This window comes from Rhodnius prolixus, unplaced genomic scaffold (genome assembly GCF_049639745.1).
Source record: "Rhodnius prolixus isolate KJV_2025 unplaced genomic scaffold, Rpr scaffold_43, whole genome shotgun sequence".
NCBI lineage: Eukaryota > Metazoa > Arthropoda > Insecta > Hemiptera > Reduviidae > Rhodnius > Rhodnius prolixus.
This window is the reverse complement of record NW_027411588.1, coordinates 241743-262039: the sequence shown is the minus strand read 5'-3', so window position 1 is coordinate 262039 and position 20297 is coordinate 241743. Positions and strand designations below refer to the sequence as shown.

The 20297-nt window shown below is 35.2% G+C and overlaps 2 protein-coding genes across 2 annotated transcripts; one reads left to right on the top strand and one right to left on the bottom strand.

The window, feature by feature from the left end:
* Positions 1–4020: 4020 nt before the first annotated feature.
* LOC141448487 (uncharacterized) lies at positions 4021–7510 on the bottom strand. The gene is made up of 2 exons (XM_074116866.1): positions 7357–7510; positions 4021–4444 (listed from the first exon to the last, which is right to left on the bottom strand). The coding sequence occupies exons 1-2, from the start codon at positions 7366–7368 to the stop codon at positions 4109–4111; spliced, it is 348 nt and encodes a 115-aa protein (XP_073972967.1). The 5' UTR covers positions 7369–7510; the 3' UTR covers positions 4021–4108.
* Positions 7511–12713: 5203 nt separating this feature from the next.
* Positions 12714–19897, top strand: LOC141448479 (neuropeptide SIFamide receptor-like). Its single transcript, XM_074116847.1, has 2 exons — positions 12714–12725; positions 18148–19897. Exons 1-2 carry the CDS (start codon positions 12714–12716, stop codon positions 18991–18993), a joined length of 858 nt encoding a protein of 285 aa, XP_073972948.1. The 3' UTR covers positions 18994–19897.
* Positions 19898–20297: the final 400 nt, after the last annotated feature.

Here is a 20297-nt window from a genome sequence, read left to right as displayed (position 1 = left end):
TGTTTAGTAAACTTTTATTACACTAAATAAGTAGTACACTAAATAATACTAAATTTCATACTTAATAAATATTTATTAATGCGAACAATGTGCTTGCATCTCCTTGGAAGGTTTGAGTTAGTCAGGTTTTTATGTTGTTGTTTTTAATTTTAGGCATGATTCCAAGTTCTCATAAATAAGACGACTTCTCAGTTTACTCTTGATAATGTTCATGCTAGAAAAAGATTGTTCGCATATATATGTAGAACCGAAAAAGGAAAGAACAGCAAACGCGAGCTTTTTCAGCTGATCGTAAGAGTCAGGAATACTATTCCAAACGTTGAAAATGATCATGTCTTCCTTCTCCAGGTCATTCAAAGCAGACCACTTGGGTTGTGAACTAAGATCACATTTTTTCTTCTCCAATATTTCCAATTCAACACAAAGACGTTCGAATTTAGAGCGCCATATCTCCTTGTTTTTTTTTAAATCCAGCAATTGTATTTCAAAGCTACCAATGTCAATTTCAAAAGGAGAAAAATTCAACTCGGTTATCGTAGCATTAAGAGGATTTTTGACAAATGCTAAAGTTGCTCTGCTGTTTTTAAATTCCTGAAACCTGCTATAACATACGAACAATTTCAGCCGGTAGCTTGTACATGGTTTGTGTTTACGTTTACGAAAACTAATAAAATTAAACTCGATGTTCGTTACGTATTTTTACAACAATATAAAATATTAATTACCTATCTATCTTTTAACTTAAACAACAAATTATACATGTTCTCGATTTATAGAAGAATTTTAATTTATCAAAATAAGATGTAATTTTTTTCTTACCAAGTTTTTTTTAAAATGAAAATATTATAGCGCCTTCCGTGGATATTTGTGCCAGAGCCGCACTTAAGAAGCCAAAGAGCCACATGTGGCTCTGGAGCCGCACTTTGCCGACCACTGGCCTAGGCTAACTGTTAAATAGAAATAATAACTGTTATTGTCCCCTTTTGGAGTTATTTTTTTCTTTTAGACTGGTAAAGGAGCCAAGCATTATAAACAGTTTCATTACCACGGACACAAAAGTGGTTGCCAAGGGTTTCTTAAGTTAATTCTTTCTTTATGGTTTTTCTTTAATCCGTCGTTATTTTCATTCCATTTGATTTTCATTCTATTTTTTTTTGTATTTCGTCGTACCCCCCCCCCCCCCCACATTCAGGTAAACAAAAACGACGTGGCGCTAAACTTCTTTTTGGTTTATTTTGTCTTCTCCTTTTTTTCTTCACCCACCCCCTTCTCCACTGATCGCTGGCGAGCACTAATACTTTACGTTCTCGAGTTCTCAGAAAAGATATTTGAACTAGATTATTGGATACGAACCTGATACTGGGAAAGATAGATCGAAGGCGACTAAAAAACGTTTAGGCGCTACGTTGTTTACAAAAAAGGTAACAACAAGAAGTACAACAACAAGAACAAGACCAATTTTTGAAAAAGCCGTTTTTGCTCATTTTCAACAACTTTTTTCTCGAAATCTATGCGATCTGGGTTGTTGCAAAAAATTACAGCTGTAAAGGAGGGTTTGCCCTTTATTTTAAAGAAAGTTTGAGAATTTTATGTTTTATAGAAAAAGAGAGAAAAAAAATTGTCAAAGTTGGGTGTTTTTCAACGTTACGCTTTTTCGTGCACTTTTTGACGATCAACCCTTATACAACTGTCCTAATCATTTTTTAAGAAAATTCGTTTTTCTCTAATATAATAATTTTTATTTAAAAACCTAAAATGGAAAATCTGTCCGATTGCAGAGGTTCCTGTGGCTAGGAGTAAGAGGGCTCTTAATTAAGAGAGATCTCTGGGAGAAAAGAGCGGAGAGGAGGAAAAAATAAGGGGAGGAAATGAATGCTTTTTGAGTAACCTACACTTATACAGGAAGTGTGATGGTACCGTAGGCTCGAATATTGCGGAGGACGGGTCACTGCCTTGAACTGGAGCCTTGAAGCGAATAGAAAGCCGTTGCTTGGCCTCGTCCCTCTCGGCTCGAGTGTCCCACAGGATATTTTAGGAGTGTTTTTACAGTCAAATATTTAATTTTTTTCCTTTCTCTTACCAATAATAAATCACTCCAGGATTTGAAATTAATTTTCCACCTGAATTATCCAACAGTTATCCCTTAACGGAAGTGGAAATGAATGTTTACTTTTGGAAATTCTGCGAATATGACTTAAAGCTAAAGGACATTTAAACTTTGCTTACAAATAGTACAAATGTTGGGCGGGAACTTTTATTTTCAAAATTTCTCCAATGAAAGGACACTCCTGTGAGAGGATCCTATTCGCTATAAAGTCTAGTTTAATATACATTGGCTCTCTGTCTTATGTATTATTTATTTGTTTAAAATCCCACTATAGGTAAGATAAGTTTCAGTGTTGCAAGCTTTGTATATGGATGTAAGCTTGAAGGAATGGACTAGGAAATGTTGCAAGATGGGCGTACAGGTCGGGGAAGGAATGTACCTTCACATTCTCCTATTCGCTGACGACCAAGTCCTGATCGCAAATGATGAAGAGGACATCAATTATTTGGTCAGAAAGCAGGCAGAAGAATACAGGAAGTGGGGATTAGAAATAAATACAGAAAAAACGGAATAAGTGACTGCATCCCCACACAATGAATGTGAAATCGATGGCCGAAAATTAAATAAAGTCATCAGTTTTAAATACCTGGGCTCCTACCTTCAAGTGGACGGAACATTCGAAATGGATATGGAAAAGAGAGTGACAAGCGCAAGGAAGGCGATTGGAATGCTGAATTCTGTCTTATGGAACAGCAATGTCCAGATCAGCACCAAGAAGCATATCTATGAAGCGTTGGTTCAAAGCATCTTGCTCTACGCATCAGAAACATGGACAGTCAGCAAGAAAATGCAGAAAAAGATAGAGGCGACTGAAATGGAGTTCTGAAGGCGTTCCGCGAGAATATCCCGCAGTGAGAGGAGAAGGAATGCGGGTATAAGAAAAATAGTGGTGAAGCACAGCACAGTGACAGAAGAAATGGAAAAGAAGAAACTGATATGCCAGAAAGTAGAATGCTGAAGACTGTGATGCAATGGAGCCCGCCAGGTACGCGGAAAAGAGGCAGGCCTAGGAACAGGTGGCAAAATGGCATCGAAGAGCTAATGGCGACGAGGGCTGTGCGAGCAAGACGCGATGGATAGAGTGCACTGGAGAAATAGTCTAGCCGCGGGTTGCCGACCCCTGGGTTGGCTACTGGTGCTTCTTTCCAGTTTTCTCTCATGATGGCCAACACACTTTTAATACACTTCTTAGTTCAAATTTTGGAGAGATTGGAATATAAGGAAAATTCACTATGTACCGTCGAGACAATACCGCATGGTGTTTATTGTCGCTGTGATACGTTTCTAACTGTTAAGAATAATTGAAATGGGCAGTCATCTTTTAATTACTGCTGAAAATGTATTAATTACTAGAAACAAATTTCATATTATGGATTTCTATGAATTTATCATTAACTGCCTAGACTTTAGGAAATCTTTGTTACAATTATAGTTCTATTTTATTTTCGTTTTTTAAGAAAGGATAGTTTTGTTTTATTATGTTTTCTTTTTTGTAGTAATTTTTTTTTTTTATAGTTATAGTTATGATTTATATTATTATCTATTAATAAATATACAAATATTAATATTAATACTTTTGTGATGTAATGTAAATAAAATGTAAGACACATTACCACTCTCCATCTAAATATATTGTACGAAACTGTACCTGATTGGCGCTGATTGGTTAATGATAAATTTAGCGCAATTTCTTTTAAAAAAATCAACACTCAATGGGCTCCAAAGTTGCCAAACTTATTAAAAATAAGTTAAAAGGAAAAAATAGTAAGCTATGTCTGTCTAAAATCTGCAGATAGTGAAGTGATTACCCTGGTTGCTAATGTGTTAAATTGAAATTGTTTTGGGTGAATTGTGAAATTGAATTCATCTTCCAGTATGTATTCAATGCAAATTATAATAATTTAATAAATACGTTGATTTTTTATTTATTTATTTATTTAAACTTAATAGAAATATACAGAAAATAATATTAACATTGTAAAAAGATAAATTAAACTGGTATCAATGGACAATCACGGCTGGAGAATGATGTACAACAGGCAAAGTTTTAACCACTGGAACAACTGGAGCGGCGTGTACAACTGAAGTGGCGTGTACAACTGGAGCAGCATGTACTGTTTTGACCACTGGAACGGTGTGCACAACTGGTGCAGCATGTACGACTGGAGCATGCACGACCGGGGTATGGACGATTGGAGCGTGTACGACGGGTACTGGATGTATCACGGAGGTCTTGACTACCGAATGGTGAGAAGTGGCCAGGGGCACCACTGGAGCGACCAAGCCTGGAGCAGGAGCCGCAGCACACACTGCCAGCACGCCAACGACCACTGCCATCTGTAATTCAATTATTCTTGATAAGAAGTGTGCAACATACTATACGAGTAAGGCTAGATTCATGTCAGAAGAGGTAAACATTTTCCTACCCAATTAAACCTTATTTTTTATCTCATAAGTTACAACTAGAAACTAAACTTTTCTATTTGTCCTTTGAATAATTATTTTCATATTTCATTGAGTCCCTACTACAGGTTAGTAGGGCCGCTTGTCATCTTCTTAACTCAACATGAATAAGGGCCTCTTTTTTCTTAGAATTTGCCAGAAAATATTACTCTCTTATTGAGCTAATCTAATTTAGTAGGAATTGTAAGCTGATAGCGCTGTAAGGTTTAACGGGAACAAAGATTATTGCCAATTTCATTCATTTGTATTAATGCCAAGCTTTCCACTTAGGAAATACTTATGAAAATTTTGTTTTACATTGAGCGTTCTTGCCTTAACGGTTGGTGGGTCTTCTGTCCTGTTTAAGTACTTTGTTTCAATTTGTAACTTTGTTTAAGAGTCTCGCTTAAATAAAGTTGCCGGGAGAAGGGTTTCAAATAATAATCCTAAATTTATTGTATAAAAGTGTAGTGTATAAACAAAAATGGTGCAAATATTTAGCGATACAAAGTTAAGAGAAATCTATACAAGAGAAAGCTACACACTAGAAAGCTTTACAAGAGAAAGCTTTACAAGAGAAAGTTGTACAACAGAATGCTATATAAGAGAAAGATACACACTAGAAAGCTTTACAAGGAAAGATGTACAACAGAATGCTATATAAGAGAAAGATACACACTAGAAAGCTTTACAAGAGAAAGATGTACAACAGAATGCTATATAAGAGAAAGTAAAAAAAATATGTGGTTTTGGACGTACACATTATTTTCTCACTAAATTCTCACTTTTCAAAATCAAATTTTTTCAAACACCTATTTGAAACATATTTTTATTTTTATTTTTTAATTTATTTGCTAAGAATACACCAGCGCTAGATGCAGCGCTATTAGTAACAATGACAATAACTACCCTCCACTACAAACTCACTAATTGAGGGGAAGTTACCCAGAGATAACACTCCTTGAAACTTATTTAATTTTATATAACATTTTAGTTTTCTTTTAATAAGGGACATTTCGCTGCAGAGATACATACTTTATCGGAGAACTTCCGTATAAAGAATTTCCTGAAAAATGGTCACTTCTATATAAATTACAGATCTAAGTACACTCCATGTTTACTTCACATAAATGAAAAGTTTTAGAAAATCTGTAAGAAGAGGAAAGCTCCATTAATAGAGGGGGGTGTTTCCTTTTTCAGGGATATTCTTTGAATTATTTAAATTATTTAAATTTGTTCCTTCCGACTCTAGATTGTATGAAAAGGAGAGGGCAATACTTTAAACTCTGAAATGGTCCAAGGAGTAGTCGATCTAAAAAAGCGGAAGTAACTAAGTGGTCCTTCCGGCAGAGATATTACGCGCGCACACACGCACAACAAAGACAATTCTACGCGCATTTAAATAAATAAAAATTAAATGTTTATATGAAATACGGAACCAACTATTTTAATTTTTCCAAGATTTAAAAAAGTAAACAAATAAAAGTAAAAAATAAAGTAATAAGAAAATAAAATTAAAATTTATATCTATCTATAAATTAAAAAATGGAAAAAAAGTAAAAATAAAATAAAGAAAAATGAAAAATTATATAAAATCTAAGTTTGATAATTGATTGTTTATTAGTCAAATGATAGTTGTAATTATGTGTAACAATCAGCATCATTCCATTAACTGTTAGAATTTGTCCCTGAATATACGAGTACATTCTCGATTTATTAATTTATTAGCTAAAACGCAATATTAGTTAAATAAGAGCCTTTCGTTAAGAACGTTTGTAGCAATTTGTTTTTGTATGATGTATATGTGTGTGTAGAAAGGAAATGTGAAGTCGAAATCTCTGCCCAAACTGACTAATGTATTAATTGTATCGTATGTCCGGAACTGGTCAGATATACCATATGCTTGCATGCTGCGACTGATAAAATGGCTAAGTTTTTATTTATTTTTTGTTATTTAAAAGTTTATGTTGTTCAAATTGTTTCCTTAACTGGTAGTGGTAGATAATATAACTGTTGAATAATTGCTTCTTCAAGTTTGGGTATGTGCCTACGTAGAGAGAGATAGAGTGAAAGAAGAAGTAGAGGAAGCTGAAATTCGAAATGCTTCAAGTTAATCACTCAATCTAACGCCATCTCCATATCCATATTACGCGGCATTCATTCAGGGCTCTAAGAATTTGACTTCCTTTACTTCTACATTGAATTAATAACAAAATTTGTGAAAAACGTTTGTTTAAGAATTGCTGTAAACCTTATTCTTATATTAAATTGTGGTTAGATCCGCAGTACTGGATAATATTGCGGATTTGTGACATTGCGCACTACTAAGGGTAAAACAAGCTATCTGTATTACTTTATCTACTTGGTAGGAGGAGTTTACGAGCATGTCTTTTTTTTTGAGTATTCACGAGTTATTCTTTTGAGGCCCCCTGTTTATGAAAAGGAGGTCCTTTGTGTTCCATAAAAAATTGTATCGTCAATCAATTTTAATGTGTTCTGAAATTCCATTTCTTCAGCTAATGTTTTACTTTACTGACTGAATTTTCCATTCTTTGGAGATTTCTTTGGAAAGAGCATCTAAACTTGGATATCTCCAAGATCCAGTTCTAACGAATTCAGCGCTCTAGCTCTTATTAAGTTAATTTTTCCCTACTTTTTACTGAACGTTTTCAAAATGCAATTTGATTTTGATTTTAAAACCAATTTCAGAGAGGACCTTTATCAAAAGTAAAGATATAGAGCAGATTAAATTTCAAACTTACTAGAAGGAGTCAATAACTAAATAAAGATGAAGACTAGTTACTTACAAATGGAAACATGTTGAGATGAGTCGGCTGAGCAGTTCTCGGGTACAGAAGGAGTGTGCGTGCAGGAGCCAGGACTCCTTATATACTTGTGCTTGGCCGGGGCACTGTCCTTGCGCCGCCAAGGACACCATGCCTCTGTCTCCGCTTACTTCCTCTACCTCACACTCATATTTCACACCCTTCTTATACTACACCAACACCTCTCAACGCATTTCAATTAAACCCTTCAACTTGCCATCAATAATCTCTCTCTCTCTCTCTCTCTCTCTCTCTCTCTCTCTCTCTATATATATATATATATATATATACAGAAATGGAAACTACACACATAACCTTCCAATTCCCATTTTTTCCCCTCTTTCAGGAATTTTGGGAGAAAAATCCATTTTATTATTTACAAAAACACTTGTAACAATTAATTCAATAGAAACTAGTCTTATGTATTGATTCTCGGTCTAGACCTTTGATTTTATTTAATGGTTAACATAAGAATTAAACATTTAAGTATGTTTGATAGTCGTCTCCGTCCCCGATACTGAATTCGGTCATTTAAATTTAAGCCACCTGAAAATTAGGCATCACTTTCTCTCACTAGAGATGGAAAAGTACGACAATCTATTCAAATTTTAATTTCGAATTCCCAACGGAAATATAGATTTTTAGGTGTGCTCTTCAGAGAAAGGAACATTTTGTGAATATAGCCTGTATTTATGATCGAAATATCCCTAAAAAGCTGAAGCTTTACATTTCGAACGTGACCCACCGAGGACACCATTACAACTTAACGATTAAAATCTTTCAAGCGGATGTAGCTCTTAGCAAAATGGATTCTCAAATATTGTGAGACTTTTACAACATTTTGAGACACATTGCACCAATGATGGTAGTTTATTTGAAACATTTTTCCAGAGAATTCCGATTGACTTTGATGACATAGATAATGCTGTGTTTTAAGGGTTTTGAGCTTTTAAGATTAAAGATTTTAAGAAAAATGTTGTTCTTTAAAGTTCAAAGGGCTAATTACAGTGAGTTCACATGGCAATACTCGTATTTAATAAATTATTGTAATTCCAAACCCAATTCTCTATCTGATAAACGAAAAAAACCGGAACCTTCTAGCGACTTTGAAAGTCCCGTCCGTGTACTCTAGGTACAAACAGAAGGATTTTTTTTTTTACATCAATTTATTTTAGCAATTTTTAAAATCTCTCACTAATTTGACTGTCTGCATTATGTTCATTTTTGGAAAATTAACTCTTTAAAAAATCAATCTCATTTTTAAGTAAGCGATTTTGTTGATTCTTCACGAAGAATTTTAAATTTCTCCAAAGTTGCAAAAGAAGTTATTATTCATCAACATAATCTCAATGGAGTGAAATTATGAGAGAAGGTGCAATTTTTAGTACGCAGTAGGAAGGTAACATCGCTGGTTTAAGTTCAACTTTGGATTAATTGATTGGTACTTCATTTTATCAAGTAGAGAAAATCTTAGTCTAGTAATAATTAATGTGGTTTATGTTCTATGCATTAATGCAGTTTTCTTTAACGCCATTCTTAATCTAGATGTTCTTCCGACAACGTTATTCACAGGGTGATCCATTTAAAACGCGCCAATCGCTAATAACTTTTTATAAAAACGGAAATCAGGAAAAACCCATTAAATAAACTATGTTTTTTTGGTCTAGTTTTCAAATTTTTTATCCCCGATGCTGTATCTTCATTTTTGGAGGAATTACGGCTAAAAAACTGGAGTTTTATAAATAGGTACCACTGGTTTTGACAATGGTTATGAAAACTTCATAAAAATTGTGAAAAATGACGTTGACCCCGATTCGATATCCCTAATATACATATGTTGAGATTTTTAAGATCAAAGTTACAATTTTCCGATCACGAATAGATGAAATTGTAACTTTGATCTTAAATATCTCAACAAATATTAGGGATATCGAATCGGGGTCAATGTCATTTTCCACAATTTTTTATGTAGTTTTCATAATTTTCATAACCATTGTCAAACTTAGTAGTACTTATAAAGATCAGTTTTTGAAAAATTTGAAAACTAGACTAAAAAAAACATATAGTCATTGAATGGAGCTTTCTGGATTTCCGCTATCCTAAAAAGTTATTACTTATTAGCGATTGGTGCATTTTAAATGGATCAACCTGTATATGTATAAAGTTCCATATAAAAGGAAAAGTTGCCACCTTTCATTTTGAAAAGGCAAACAGGCCATCTGGTTTTCCCGTCCGGCAGCTGCCCTAACCATTACTCAATGCAATGCGGGAGAAAATTTAATACACTTTACGAGATAGTAAAACGTGTGAAGTTTTATTGTATTTTCTTGTTTTCATAGTGCTGAGGATTGCTAGTTGGAAGAGATGGCGACTATTGTATTCGGCAGTGAAATGGCGAATGTAAGTAGTAATAGTATGGCAAATTCTATACTCTTTGAACTAGGAAGTGAGTTTGAAAAATATGAAGAAACCATGAGGAAAAGTCGGTTTCCCAATAGAGCAAATAACCCTCAAAAAATTGACCTAGTCTGCCAAATACGTAAATTAATTGTTTAATTTAATTTAAATTTACAACTGCAGAGCCATTGAGACTGCCACAAGTAAATCAGCTGACGTGACAGCATTTATCACACAATGATGGCTATCCAAAATAACATTTAATTAGCGACCTCCATCACCCAGGAAATCGTGCGGCCAGGGCTAATTTTTTTTTTTTTTTGAGAGAAGAATTTGGGGTGAAAATATATTGATGACCTCTACCTATAGTGATCGGATCAAACCGATCTGAGAAGAGCTCTCTCTGAGAAGACTATTGCGAGCAAGTAAGAAAAATAAGTTGAATTCAGTGTTTCCGATAGTTTAAAAAATTCCTAGGGAAAGGTTGTTCCATTTAGACATTATTAAACATTTCTGTTAGAAAAGTACTGCAACAGAAGTTGGAGTTAAAATATGACTGGCTCCCGTGTAAGAAACAATAAATTAGCCATTGCATGACCTTTTCACAATTCTCCTTTACAAAGAGAGCTAGAAGCTGAGAGGAAGTGAGAGCACTAAAGGTCACGGAAGTAGCGGGGTCAGGGCAGAAGGCTGCGCTTCTTCGCGGGACAAAACGCTGTTCGCCTCCTTATTTTCTCCTAGGCTCATCAAAGGGCTGCTTCCTCGAAATTCACAATCCTGCCATTCTTTAGGTCTGAAGAAAACTAGAACCTTGGTAGCTAAGAGGAAGTTAGTGAATACGAAAATTTTTTTTAAACATCTTAATAAAAAGAATGACCCTTGTTCGCTCAACACACTGATTTCTTGTCTAAAGGGTAGTAAGGGTCACGTCGATGTATCGTTTGTGTGTGTGTGTGTAAAGGAAAATCATTTAGCTTTTGTCTCAACGAGTTGTTATAGAAGTACGATGTAGTGTGTGTAACATTTGTGGGACTATTACGATTTTTCAATTTAAAGCCGCCAACCCTAGTCCCAATTTAATGAATGATTTTCTCTTACTCTAGAGAGAAAGAGAAGGTATTAAAATTAAAATTAGAGAACTCTAATTTCAGTACTTTCATGGACACTCATTTGAATCACCTTTTTATTTTTAGTAAGATGATCTATTGCTAGAAAACTATCTCTAGAGAGAAAGAGAAGGTATTAAAATTGTGCAGATTTTCGATTTCGTTATTTAAAGAAGTTTCCTGTTTTGAGTGCTCTTAATTTGGAAAAGTAGTTCTTACAAATTGGTATGGTCTGTATATCTATCCGTAAACACCGCAACTCAAAAGCCAAACATCGAAGAAAGTTCAAACTTGATATTTAGCTTACATCAGAATTAGAGAAAGTGAATACAAATTTTAGTCAAATCAGTCAACAAAGTACTCAAAAGTATAACTTTTCTAAATCGATTTTTCTGTTTTTTAGAACGATCTAATGATTTTTTATTAAACTAGGCATGTAACTATAACTATATTTTGGTCTAGTTGACATTATTCTCCATTTGCTATGACAGGGTTCGAGGATATGAATACGAGATTGAATCAATGCTATTAGGAAGTTGTATTATGGAATAGGAAAGCCTGGTTGTCACGCCCAAAGTATAGTCGGAATGAGAATGAATACAGAGGAAGAACAGCCGTTCAAAGAGTATAGAAGAGCAATGTTGAGGAACTACGGCGAGGATTGGACATGTAATAAGGGAAGGGTGGCCTTGGATAACTTGCAAGATCTGAAAGAAGGGGCTTAGAGATAAGGTGCTGGGAAAGACAAATTTTAACTTAATCATGAGGCCGTGGGAGACATCCAAAAACTCACGGTAGAGGATCTATCGCACAGTGAGCCTAGTGGATAGTAGAGTGGCAGTTTTGAAATCCGAACAGCTGGTCGGGGATGATTGGATTTTGGCACGCAGATTAGGAGCATACAATCAAATATTTTCTCGAAGGATGGCCAAAGGCTGATTGTTGGGTAAGATTTGGGGGTCGTGCGAAGTTTTACTTTTGATTTAGAATCATACATAAAAGAAAACATTTCAAGAGCGTGGAGGAAGTGGTTTTGAAGATAGAGCTGGACCTTGCTTACACCATGCAGTTCTGTTGCTTTCTTTGGCAGTGGGACTTAGGACTTAGGAAATGGTCAAATCACACCCAGGATTTTTTTTGTCGGCAAGTAATGTAAGGTCAGTTTGACATAATTTGGTTAGAAGGACTCGGCTGAAAGAGGTCCATTTGAAAAGTAGGTCAAGTTGACAGAGAACATCTTCATTGCTTAGATCCTGTAAGGCGAATGTAGATAAGAGAAATTGAGATCAGAAATTCTGGGTTTTCTTCTTAGATTTTGGCCCAAGAGCTTTCAGTGAGTCTGAGGGATGAGAAGTAGATTGGTATTTTAGTATTTTTTTTATGGCTGTCCTTAAGGAGTGGCCGTTTGTGCTCAGAGATTCAGCGTACTGGTCATTATACAGTAGTAGTTGTGGAGTTCTTCAGTTGTTGCCTGGATAGCTGGTTAAAGAGTCGTTTGTGAGAAGGATATCGATGGCCTGCCAGGGAGCCCAGGCTCAACGCTTCTTGGCACTATTAACTATCTTATTAGCAAAGTTGAGTTTGCATGGTGACGTAAAACACCAACAATATCTCAGTAGGATTTCTGTATGTTTCGCATTATGTATTTTACCGTTATAACACCTGCATTATATTTATAAGTATGAACGGTAACTATAATTTGGAGTTGTAAAAACTGCAGTCCACCGAAAGTGATCAAAAGTGTAGTGAATATTATTTTTGTCGGTTTTGGGCTTCTGTGAGGTTACCCTTACTTCTACGATTCTATTTTAACGATAAAAGTGAACATGTATCAAAATGAAGTCGGAGGTAAGTCGCAAGAAAAGTTAATTATCTCAACTGCACTAAGTGCGGTGAATGTAGCTGATACGTATATTTTGTTTATTTAAAATTTGGCAATTATTTAGTTATTTATAATAAATTATTGTATTGAGTAGATAGGCGCTGTGTGAGGTCATCGATGAAGTTAGCGTGCCGCGGAGAACTCAGGCGGGTGGCGTGTCTTGTTACCAAGTCTCAACCTCAAGCAAACTGCGCTTAATAGCAAGTTGTAGTCCAGAGTGCGGCCGCCATTCTACTATTACTAGCTAACCGCTATAGCGATAAGATTGCAAAGTGAATGACGTCATACATTTCATGTGGCAAACTTTATATATAGTAGGTTTATGGTCTAAAAACGGTGAAATCATTTATTGATCCATTCTAAACAAGCTAACATTATGCATAAACTAATTTTCAAAATTTAGGATAAAAGTCTTAAAGCAGTAAAATGTGCATGAGGATAGTTTTTTTTTTTTTAAATAAAATTAAGGATCTAAGCAAAAAAGAGAAATTGAAATGATAATAATAATGTAACTAATTAAATAAATTTAAGAAAATCCCCTTTTCTGAAATGCAGGATATTTTTTCTTTAGTAAAAATTAATGGCGAGTTTGGATATGCAGTTATGGAAAGCGATTAATTTTTTTTCTACCGCCTAAAGTTAAAAAATAATCAGAAAACCATTGAAAATAAGTTTTCTTGTTTATTTGGGGCTGCACAGATTGAATAGTACTATTTATTTTGTGACATTAAATTAGACAGTTCGAAGTAATTTGTTTATTTTTGAGATATTTTATTAACACATCGACCCAGAGATAGTTTTCTAGCAATAGATCATCTTATTAAAAATAAAAAGGTGATTCAAATGAGTGTCCATGAAAGTACTGAAATTAGAGTTCAAGACATATCTATGACCTGCTCAATAGCAAGGGTCATAATTAACCTTATTCAATAATAAGGGTTTTAACTGCTTGCTAGTGATTGTTGGGCGTGTCTTAGGAAATTGGAAGTGGTGCAATACCAGGTCGTCAGAGTTATCACAAGCACCTCTCGCCCGACTTCTATAGCCGCGTTGATTTTAAACAGGAAAAGAGGACAATTAACCTAATCTAACCTAACCTGACGTTTAGACAGGTTGAGCGGGAGGTTAGGGCCCAATTAGTCATCTTTGCTGTCTGTCAAGCATGGCAAGCTAGAGAACAAGAGGTAGTAGCTGCTGGAGTATCACATGTTTATAACAAACTGATGGCAAGGGACCTACAGTGGTCACCGGCGGTCCATTGCAGCATTAGAGTAAAATGAGGAAGTCGATCGGCTGGAAAAAGAAGAATAAAATAAAAAAGAAGTGGCGCTTCACTTCATTAGAGAATACGAGTCGAATGAAACCGTACATTTTCAGCACAGTGAGCTAGGTATTCGGATTATGTTCAAAGGATGGCCATATTCCTCTAAGGTTATTTGTGTTCTTTTCCGTCTTTTAGTTAGCCATGATTGCCTGCAGGCACATTTCCATCGCATCGGCATGGCGCTGTCAACAATGTATCCTTTTTGTTGGAAGGAAATTGTGACAGGTTGTCAGCAGGAAATATGTTTTGGCTCTCGAGGAACATTGAAAAATAAGTCTAATGGCTGACGTCAAAGATGGTGCACTACTTTTTTAAAAATATCTCTCTCTCAGAAGGTCTTAAAACAGAAATTTGCGGTGAAAACCCAACTTTGAAAATTTTAGATGAACATTGAGCAGAAAGAGAGTGAAATGGTTGTTAAAATAGTCAACATAAAACCAAGTTATTATACTAATTTGTACCAGGATCTATTGCAAAGTTCAGCCCGCAACCTTATGCTCCATACAATTAATTGAGAATGCCAATGGCTTTTTCAGATTATGAAGCTTTTTGAAATATTAAATTGTTTCCGGTGAAAACTGCTTGCCGGAAGGATATCAAGACAATGATTGGAGTACAAGTTTTATGGAAGTGTGTTAATTTGAATTTTGCTGTAAGAATTGGTTTCAACAAAATAATTTTTAAGTTGAGATAATTTTGCTATTTATATTGGAAGTTTTCCAGTTGGAAAAGGAGGCCCAGGTTGCCAGAGACGCTGAACTCCTCATTGTTCATTGCAACTGGTTCTGCCCGGTCAGACATCCAACAGTTCAACGGCTTCTGTCCCCTCCTTTCACTGCGGACTCCTCTCTGAAACTACTACAACAAATCCTGGTATGTGGCAGTCAGGCCCCCTCTCTCTCACGGGAGTTCAATTTAGACCGGCATCAGCATTCCTGTAGCAGCTGGACCTAACGGACGAGTCCGCTCCGCACAGTCTGCAACTGCATCACAACTTTTATTTGTCTTTTGTAGATGAACAGCCTCTTTCCGCTCACTTCTATCACCTCTGACCAATCAGGAGATAAGAAATTTGAATGCTTCTTACGCGCTATGAATGGTGAATGGGGATTTTCTCTAATTTCTCTGAATTATGAGCACGTGTAAAGTACCTAGTTTTTGACCAAAATTGTGTGCATTGTGGAAAATGAACCGTGGAGGCTTCGGAAAATGATTTAATTAGACATCCAACGTAATCTACTTCTGCACAAATATATAAAACTAATAAATGGGATGAACTATATCCCATGGATTAAAGAGTCTGTGACACTAAGTTAGGCTTGAAGAGAAATACCAGCCGCATAATTCAGTATACAAGTATTTTATCGAACATTTCAGAAACGGGAATCGTTTAACTCGTTAATCCATGGGATCTTGAGAAAAGTGAAGTTGGAAATGTAACAGAGTGCATTTATCATTCGGATGAGCGGGACTTTATTGGAGGCAGCCACACAATTCTATTCTGAATGCCTTTATCGGGTCTGACTGTGTAGGTCATTTTTGCCTTACCAATAAAAAACTAGCTAAACGAGGGATTCAAACTGGGGTTCTTTCACTTAAAAATTCACACTTCGTAAAAATTACACTAACAGCCGCCCCTTATACAGGGTGACCAAAGTTATATGCTTCACCCACTTTTTTTTTTAACGGCGGGAAATTTCGAAAAAATAAAAAACACGTATTTAATCATTTTTAGTCTAGTTTATTTTCAGTGATTGACCCATTTTTTTAAACCCTTGTATCTCGAGATACAGCATCCAACTGTTGTTTTTCAAATGGAACGTTGTATTTTTTGTTGCATATTTTTGTAGTATTTGATCTCCTAAAAACAAGAAAAAAAAGTTTTTAGAAATCGGTTAGGTTTTTCAAAAGTTATGGGTATTTAAAATATGAAAACAAATTTCAGTTTACTGTCAAAATTACGTTATTTTTTTTAAAGAATCTATTCAAACTGGGCACAACCAACGGATAGGTAAGCCAAAACTCTGGACTCCCACGCTTTGCTTGTAGCAGCACTTATGGTAGCGAAGTCAAGATCTAGGCAGGCTAGAAGTATTCGACGTTATAGGAAATCAACTAATCGGCCCATACTTCTACAGAGAGAACTTAACTGGTGAAAGGTATCCAACTTTTATTTCAGAGACATTTTGCCAGTTCCGCTTGAAGATGTTCATCTACAACGTCGGATAGATATGTATTTTCAACAAGATGGTTGCCCGGCGAGAGTGGTTCGAGGTTAGCTGGGCAAAAATTTCCATTAAAAGTGCGTAAGGACTCATTGTCCCATCCAATGGCCACCTCGATCTCCGGACTTGACCCAAATGGACTATAGTGGGGATACCTAAAAAAATAAAGTGTAAAGTATCCTTAATCCCGTGGCTTCAGTCGATGATCTGTAACGTCGAATTACTCTAGCCTGCCTAGATCTTAACTTCGCTACCATAAGTGCTGCTACAAGCAAAGCGTGGGAGTCCAGAGTTTTGGCTTACCTATCCGTTGATTGTGCCCAGTTTGAATAGATTCTTTAAAAAAAATAACGTAATTTTGACAGTAAACTGAAAGTTTTTCATATTTTAAATACCCATAACTTTTGAAAAACCTAACCGATTTCAAAAAAAATTTTTTTCTTGTTTTTAGGAGATCAAATACTACAAAAATATGCAACAAAAAATATAACGTTCCATTTGAAAAACAAAAGTTGGATGCTGTATCTCGAGATACAAGGGTTTAAAAAAATGGGTCAATCACTGAAAATAAACTAGACTAAAAATGATTAACTACGTGTTTTTTATTTTTTCGAAATTTCCCGCCGTTAAAAAAAAAAGTGGGTGGAGCATATAACTCTGGTGCAAATTTAGTGTTTTGCATATCTTCTACAGGACGAAGAGAAGAGAGACGGAAAGAGCGGACTTCTCTACTTTACCTCTCTTTGGATATTAAAATAAGGGCTTCTCTTTTATCCATACCAATCTTTTCTTGTTGCTCCTGTATATTGCCTTAATTATGTTTATATACTGTACTTTTTTTATTTATTGATTTGGCTTCAACTATGTATTTAAGAAAAAGAAATTGTGATCCCACTTATGGTCCGTAGGGGGAAGTGGATTAGCCACTTCTTCAGGGTACTTGGCGTCCTTGTGGGTATCCCAGCCTAGCAACATGAACATGAGCTACATACACTGTAACACCGCAATACATTTACACACTACACATAGGGTCTGAGGTAGGTTAAGTTCTGAACTTAAGGGTGGTATTGTGTCTGATATTAAGATGAATGCAGTGAGACCACAGGAGAGCGTTGTTGAAGAGAGCAACGAAAGGGTTTAGGCAAAACAAAGATGTTGAAAACTACTATTAAGGCCGGGGATAATGGTACAACTAGAATTGACCTTTCATAGCATCACGCGAAATCCTTAAATTTCCCGAAGAGTTATGAGTGTAGCATTACGCATCAATCTTGCCACAAATTTCACAAAGAGTTCTTTTTCTACCCTCTCCCTCTCTTAAAGGTAGTACCAGTAGTTCCGGTAGTGTTACTTCCTCTCAATCCATCTACCATTAATTTTGTAATTCCAGATATTATTGTTATTACTACATGGTGTTGAAATATTTTATGTAGGTAAATGTATTTTAATCCCGTTAGATTAATGTTCTTTATGTTTAGTCTATTTAGTATGTGCAGCACCAAGATTGCGTTCTTCAAATAATAATTGATAGATTAAATAGCTTAATAGATTAAATAGCCTTTTAGGTACAGACCAAACAATAAAGCTGTAAGCAAATAATTCATAAATAATGGGTTGCACATTTCACAGAAATATTGAGGTTTTGTCCACATTAATAAAATAAGTTATAAGTCACTTTCTCTCGTCGTCTAGAATAATAAGAAAAAAAGAGAAAAACTTGGCATACCGAAGTACCAGCCAGTCTTGCTGAATAAGGTGTTGGAAGCTGAAAGATACTTATGTCGTCTCTTTTGGAGAAAAAAACTATTAAAGAGTATTTAAATGGCAATATATTAATAGCAGGAGCAAAGAATTTTTAAAACATTCTTGCTTGTGATTGAATTAATATGGAGTGTTTTTGTCTGCAGGTTTCTGGCGATCTGGTGGCCGCTGAAGTGTCAGATCACGACGAGGCGTGCACGACTGATGATCCTCGTCATCTGGGTTGTTGCCCTAACAACCACCATTCCGTGGGCCTTGTTTTTCGACTTGGTGGTAATATTCACCGACAATCCTGAGGTTAAAGTATGTTCAGAAGTGTGGCCTGAATACCTAAATGGTTCGTTGTACTTCCTAATTGCAAATTTACTATTTTGCTACATTCTGCCAATGATACTGATATCCATGTGCTATGTACTTATCTGGATTAAAGTTTGTAAAAGGCATATACCTAGCGATTCCAAAGATGCACAAATGGAACGAATGCAACAGAAGAGCAAAGTGAAAGTAGTAAAGATGTTGGTGGTAGTTGTAATTCTCTTCGTGTTATCCTGGTTGCCCCTTTATTTAATATTCGCGCGGATCAAGTTGGGTGGTGAGATCAGCGGTTGGGAGGAGGATATGCTGCCCATGGCGACCCCGGTGGCCCAGTGGCTAGGTGCCTCCAACTCTTGTATTAATCCAATTCTCTACGCTTTTTTCAATAATAAATATAGGCGTGGTTTTGCGGCCATTTTAAAAAGTAGAAAATGCTGCGGTACGCTCAGGTATTACGACACAGTGGTCAGGGCGAACTCCTCCTCTACTAGCCTGCGGAAATCTTCGTATTACGTGACAAACAATAATAACAATAACAACTCCTCGACCAGACGCCAACTCAGTCAAGACACCAATGTATCTTATATATCGAACAATACAGGAGTCTAGGCACCACAGCTCTTTTTTTATAATGCTCTTTGAACAAATTATTGCATTAACAATAAAACCTAAATTGACTCTTTTATATTCGTTTTAAAAGAGTAATGAGGTTTTACTTCAAGGTTGGTCTTAGTATATAGGTTTTGGAATATAATCAGTTTATTGAGAGGTTTGTCTGGGCAAGTGATTCTGTTCCTAAAGAGCTGCACAACCTCTCAAATATAAAAATAAAACATTATTTTCTTTGCGGTTGTCCTGCAACTAGCAAATTAGATACAGGGTATCCCACGGTCCAACCGATTACTCGACTGGCTCAACTTTTTATTTTTTTGAGATTTCCCAATGACATTGTTTAAGGAAAGAAACTAATAACAATTTCTTTAAAAAAATTATTTCAATAATTTACTTCTTAAAATTTATTTTAACTTTCCAAATTGTCTTTTCCTTTTACTTTTTCATGTATATATATATATATTTTTTTTTTAATAAAGTACCTACTTAAATTTTTAAAATAAATTTACAAAACATTTAAAAATATTGTTACGCTATTGTATAAATAAATAAGTTTATGATGCTTCCAAATTAGGTAGCACTAAATAAAATAATAATAAATTTGTGAAGATTTATTCTGTGGAGAGAATTAGGCTGTGTTCTCTCGCTGACCTCCCCCCCCTCACACAAATATTCAAATTTCTTTCTAATCATAAATATGTGGCGCTCGTGTCGACCATTCTCTCTGTGTAAAGATTAAGCTCTTTCTGGCGTTCCATTTACTGAATGTGCATTCCTGTGGATTGAATTTAGTTATTGTTACACTGTTCAAACTGAATATAATAAAAGCCTTGTTTAAAGAATTGTTTGAACAGTAAATTATAAAACTATGTGTAATTAAAAAAAAAAAAAAAAAAAAAAATGGATTTGGTAACTGACAGCTTTAAAAGTCTTAGAGAAATATTCAAATTCCAACGTCTTTTTATACGAAGAAAACGTTGAAAAGGTAAATCAATGTACAATATTTTTGAATTTTCTAAAATAAAAACTAAATTAGACATAATCATTATTATTTTTGAATTAGTAATTGTATGAAACTTGGCGCTCCTGCTGCTGCAGGAATTTAAAAAAATTATTAAATCACCATCATTCCAATAGTAGGTTCTTCAAGACAGAATAGATTATGTGTGTATTTATTATATTCTTGGATTTTTTAAAAATAACTTCTTTTTTCTTTATCTTTTTGTTGGTTATTTATCAGACCAACTGCCCTGTTTTTGTCAACCAAGCAGTAACTCAGTGCCCACTCTCTTACAGCTAAT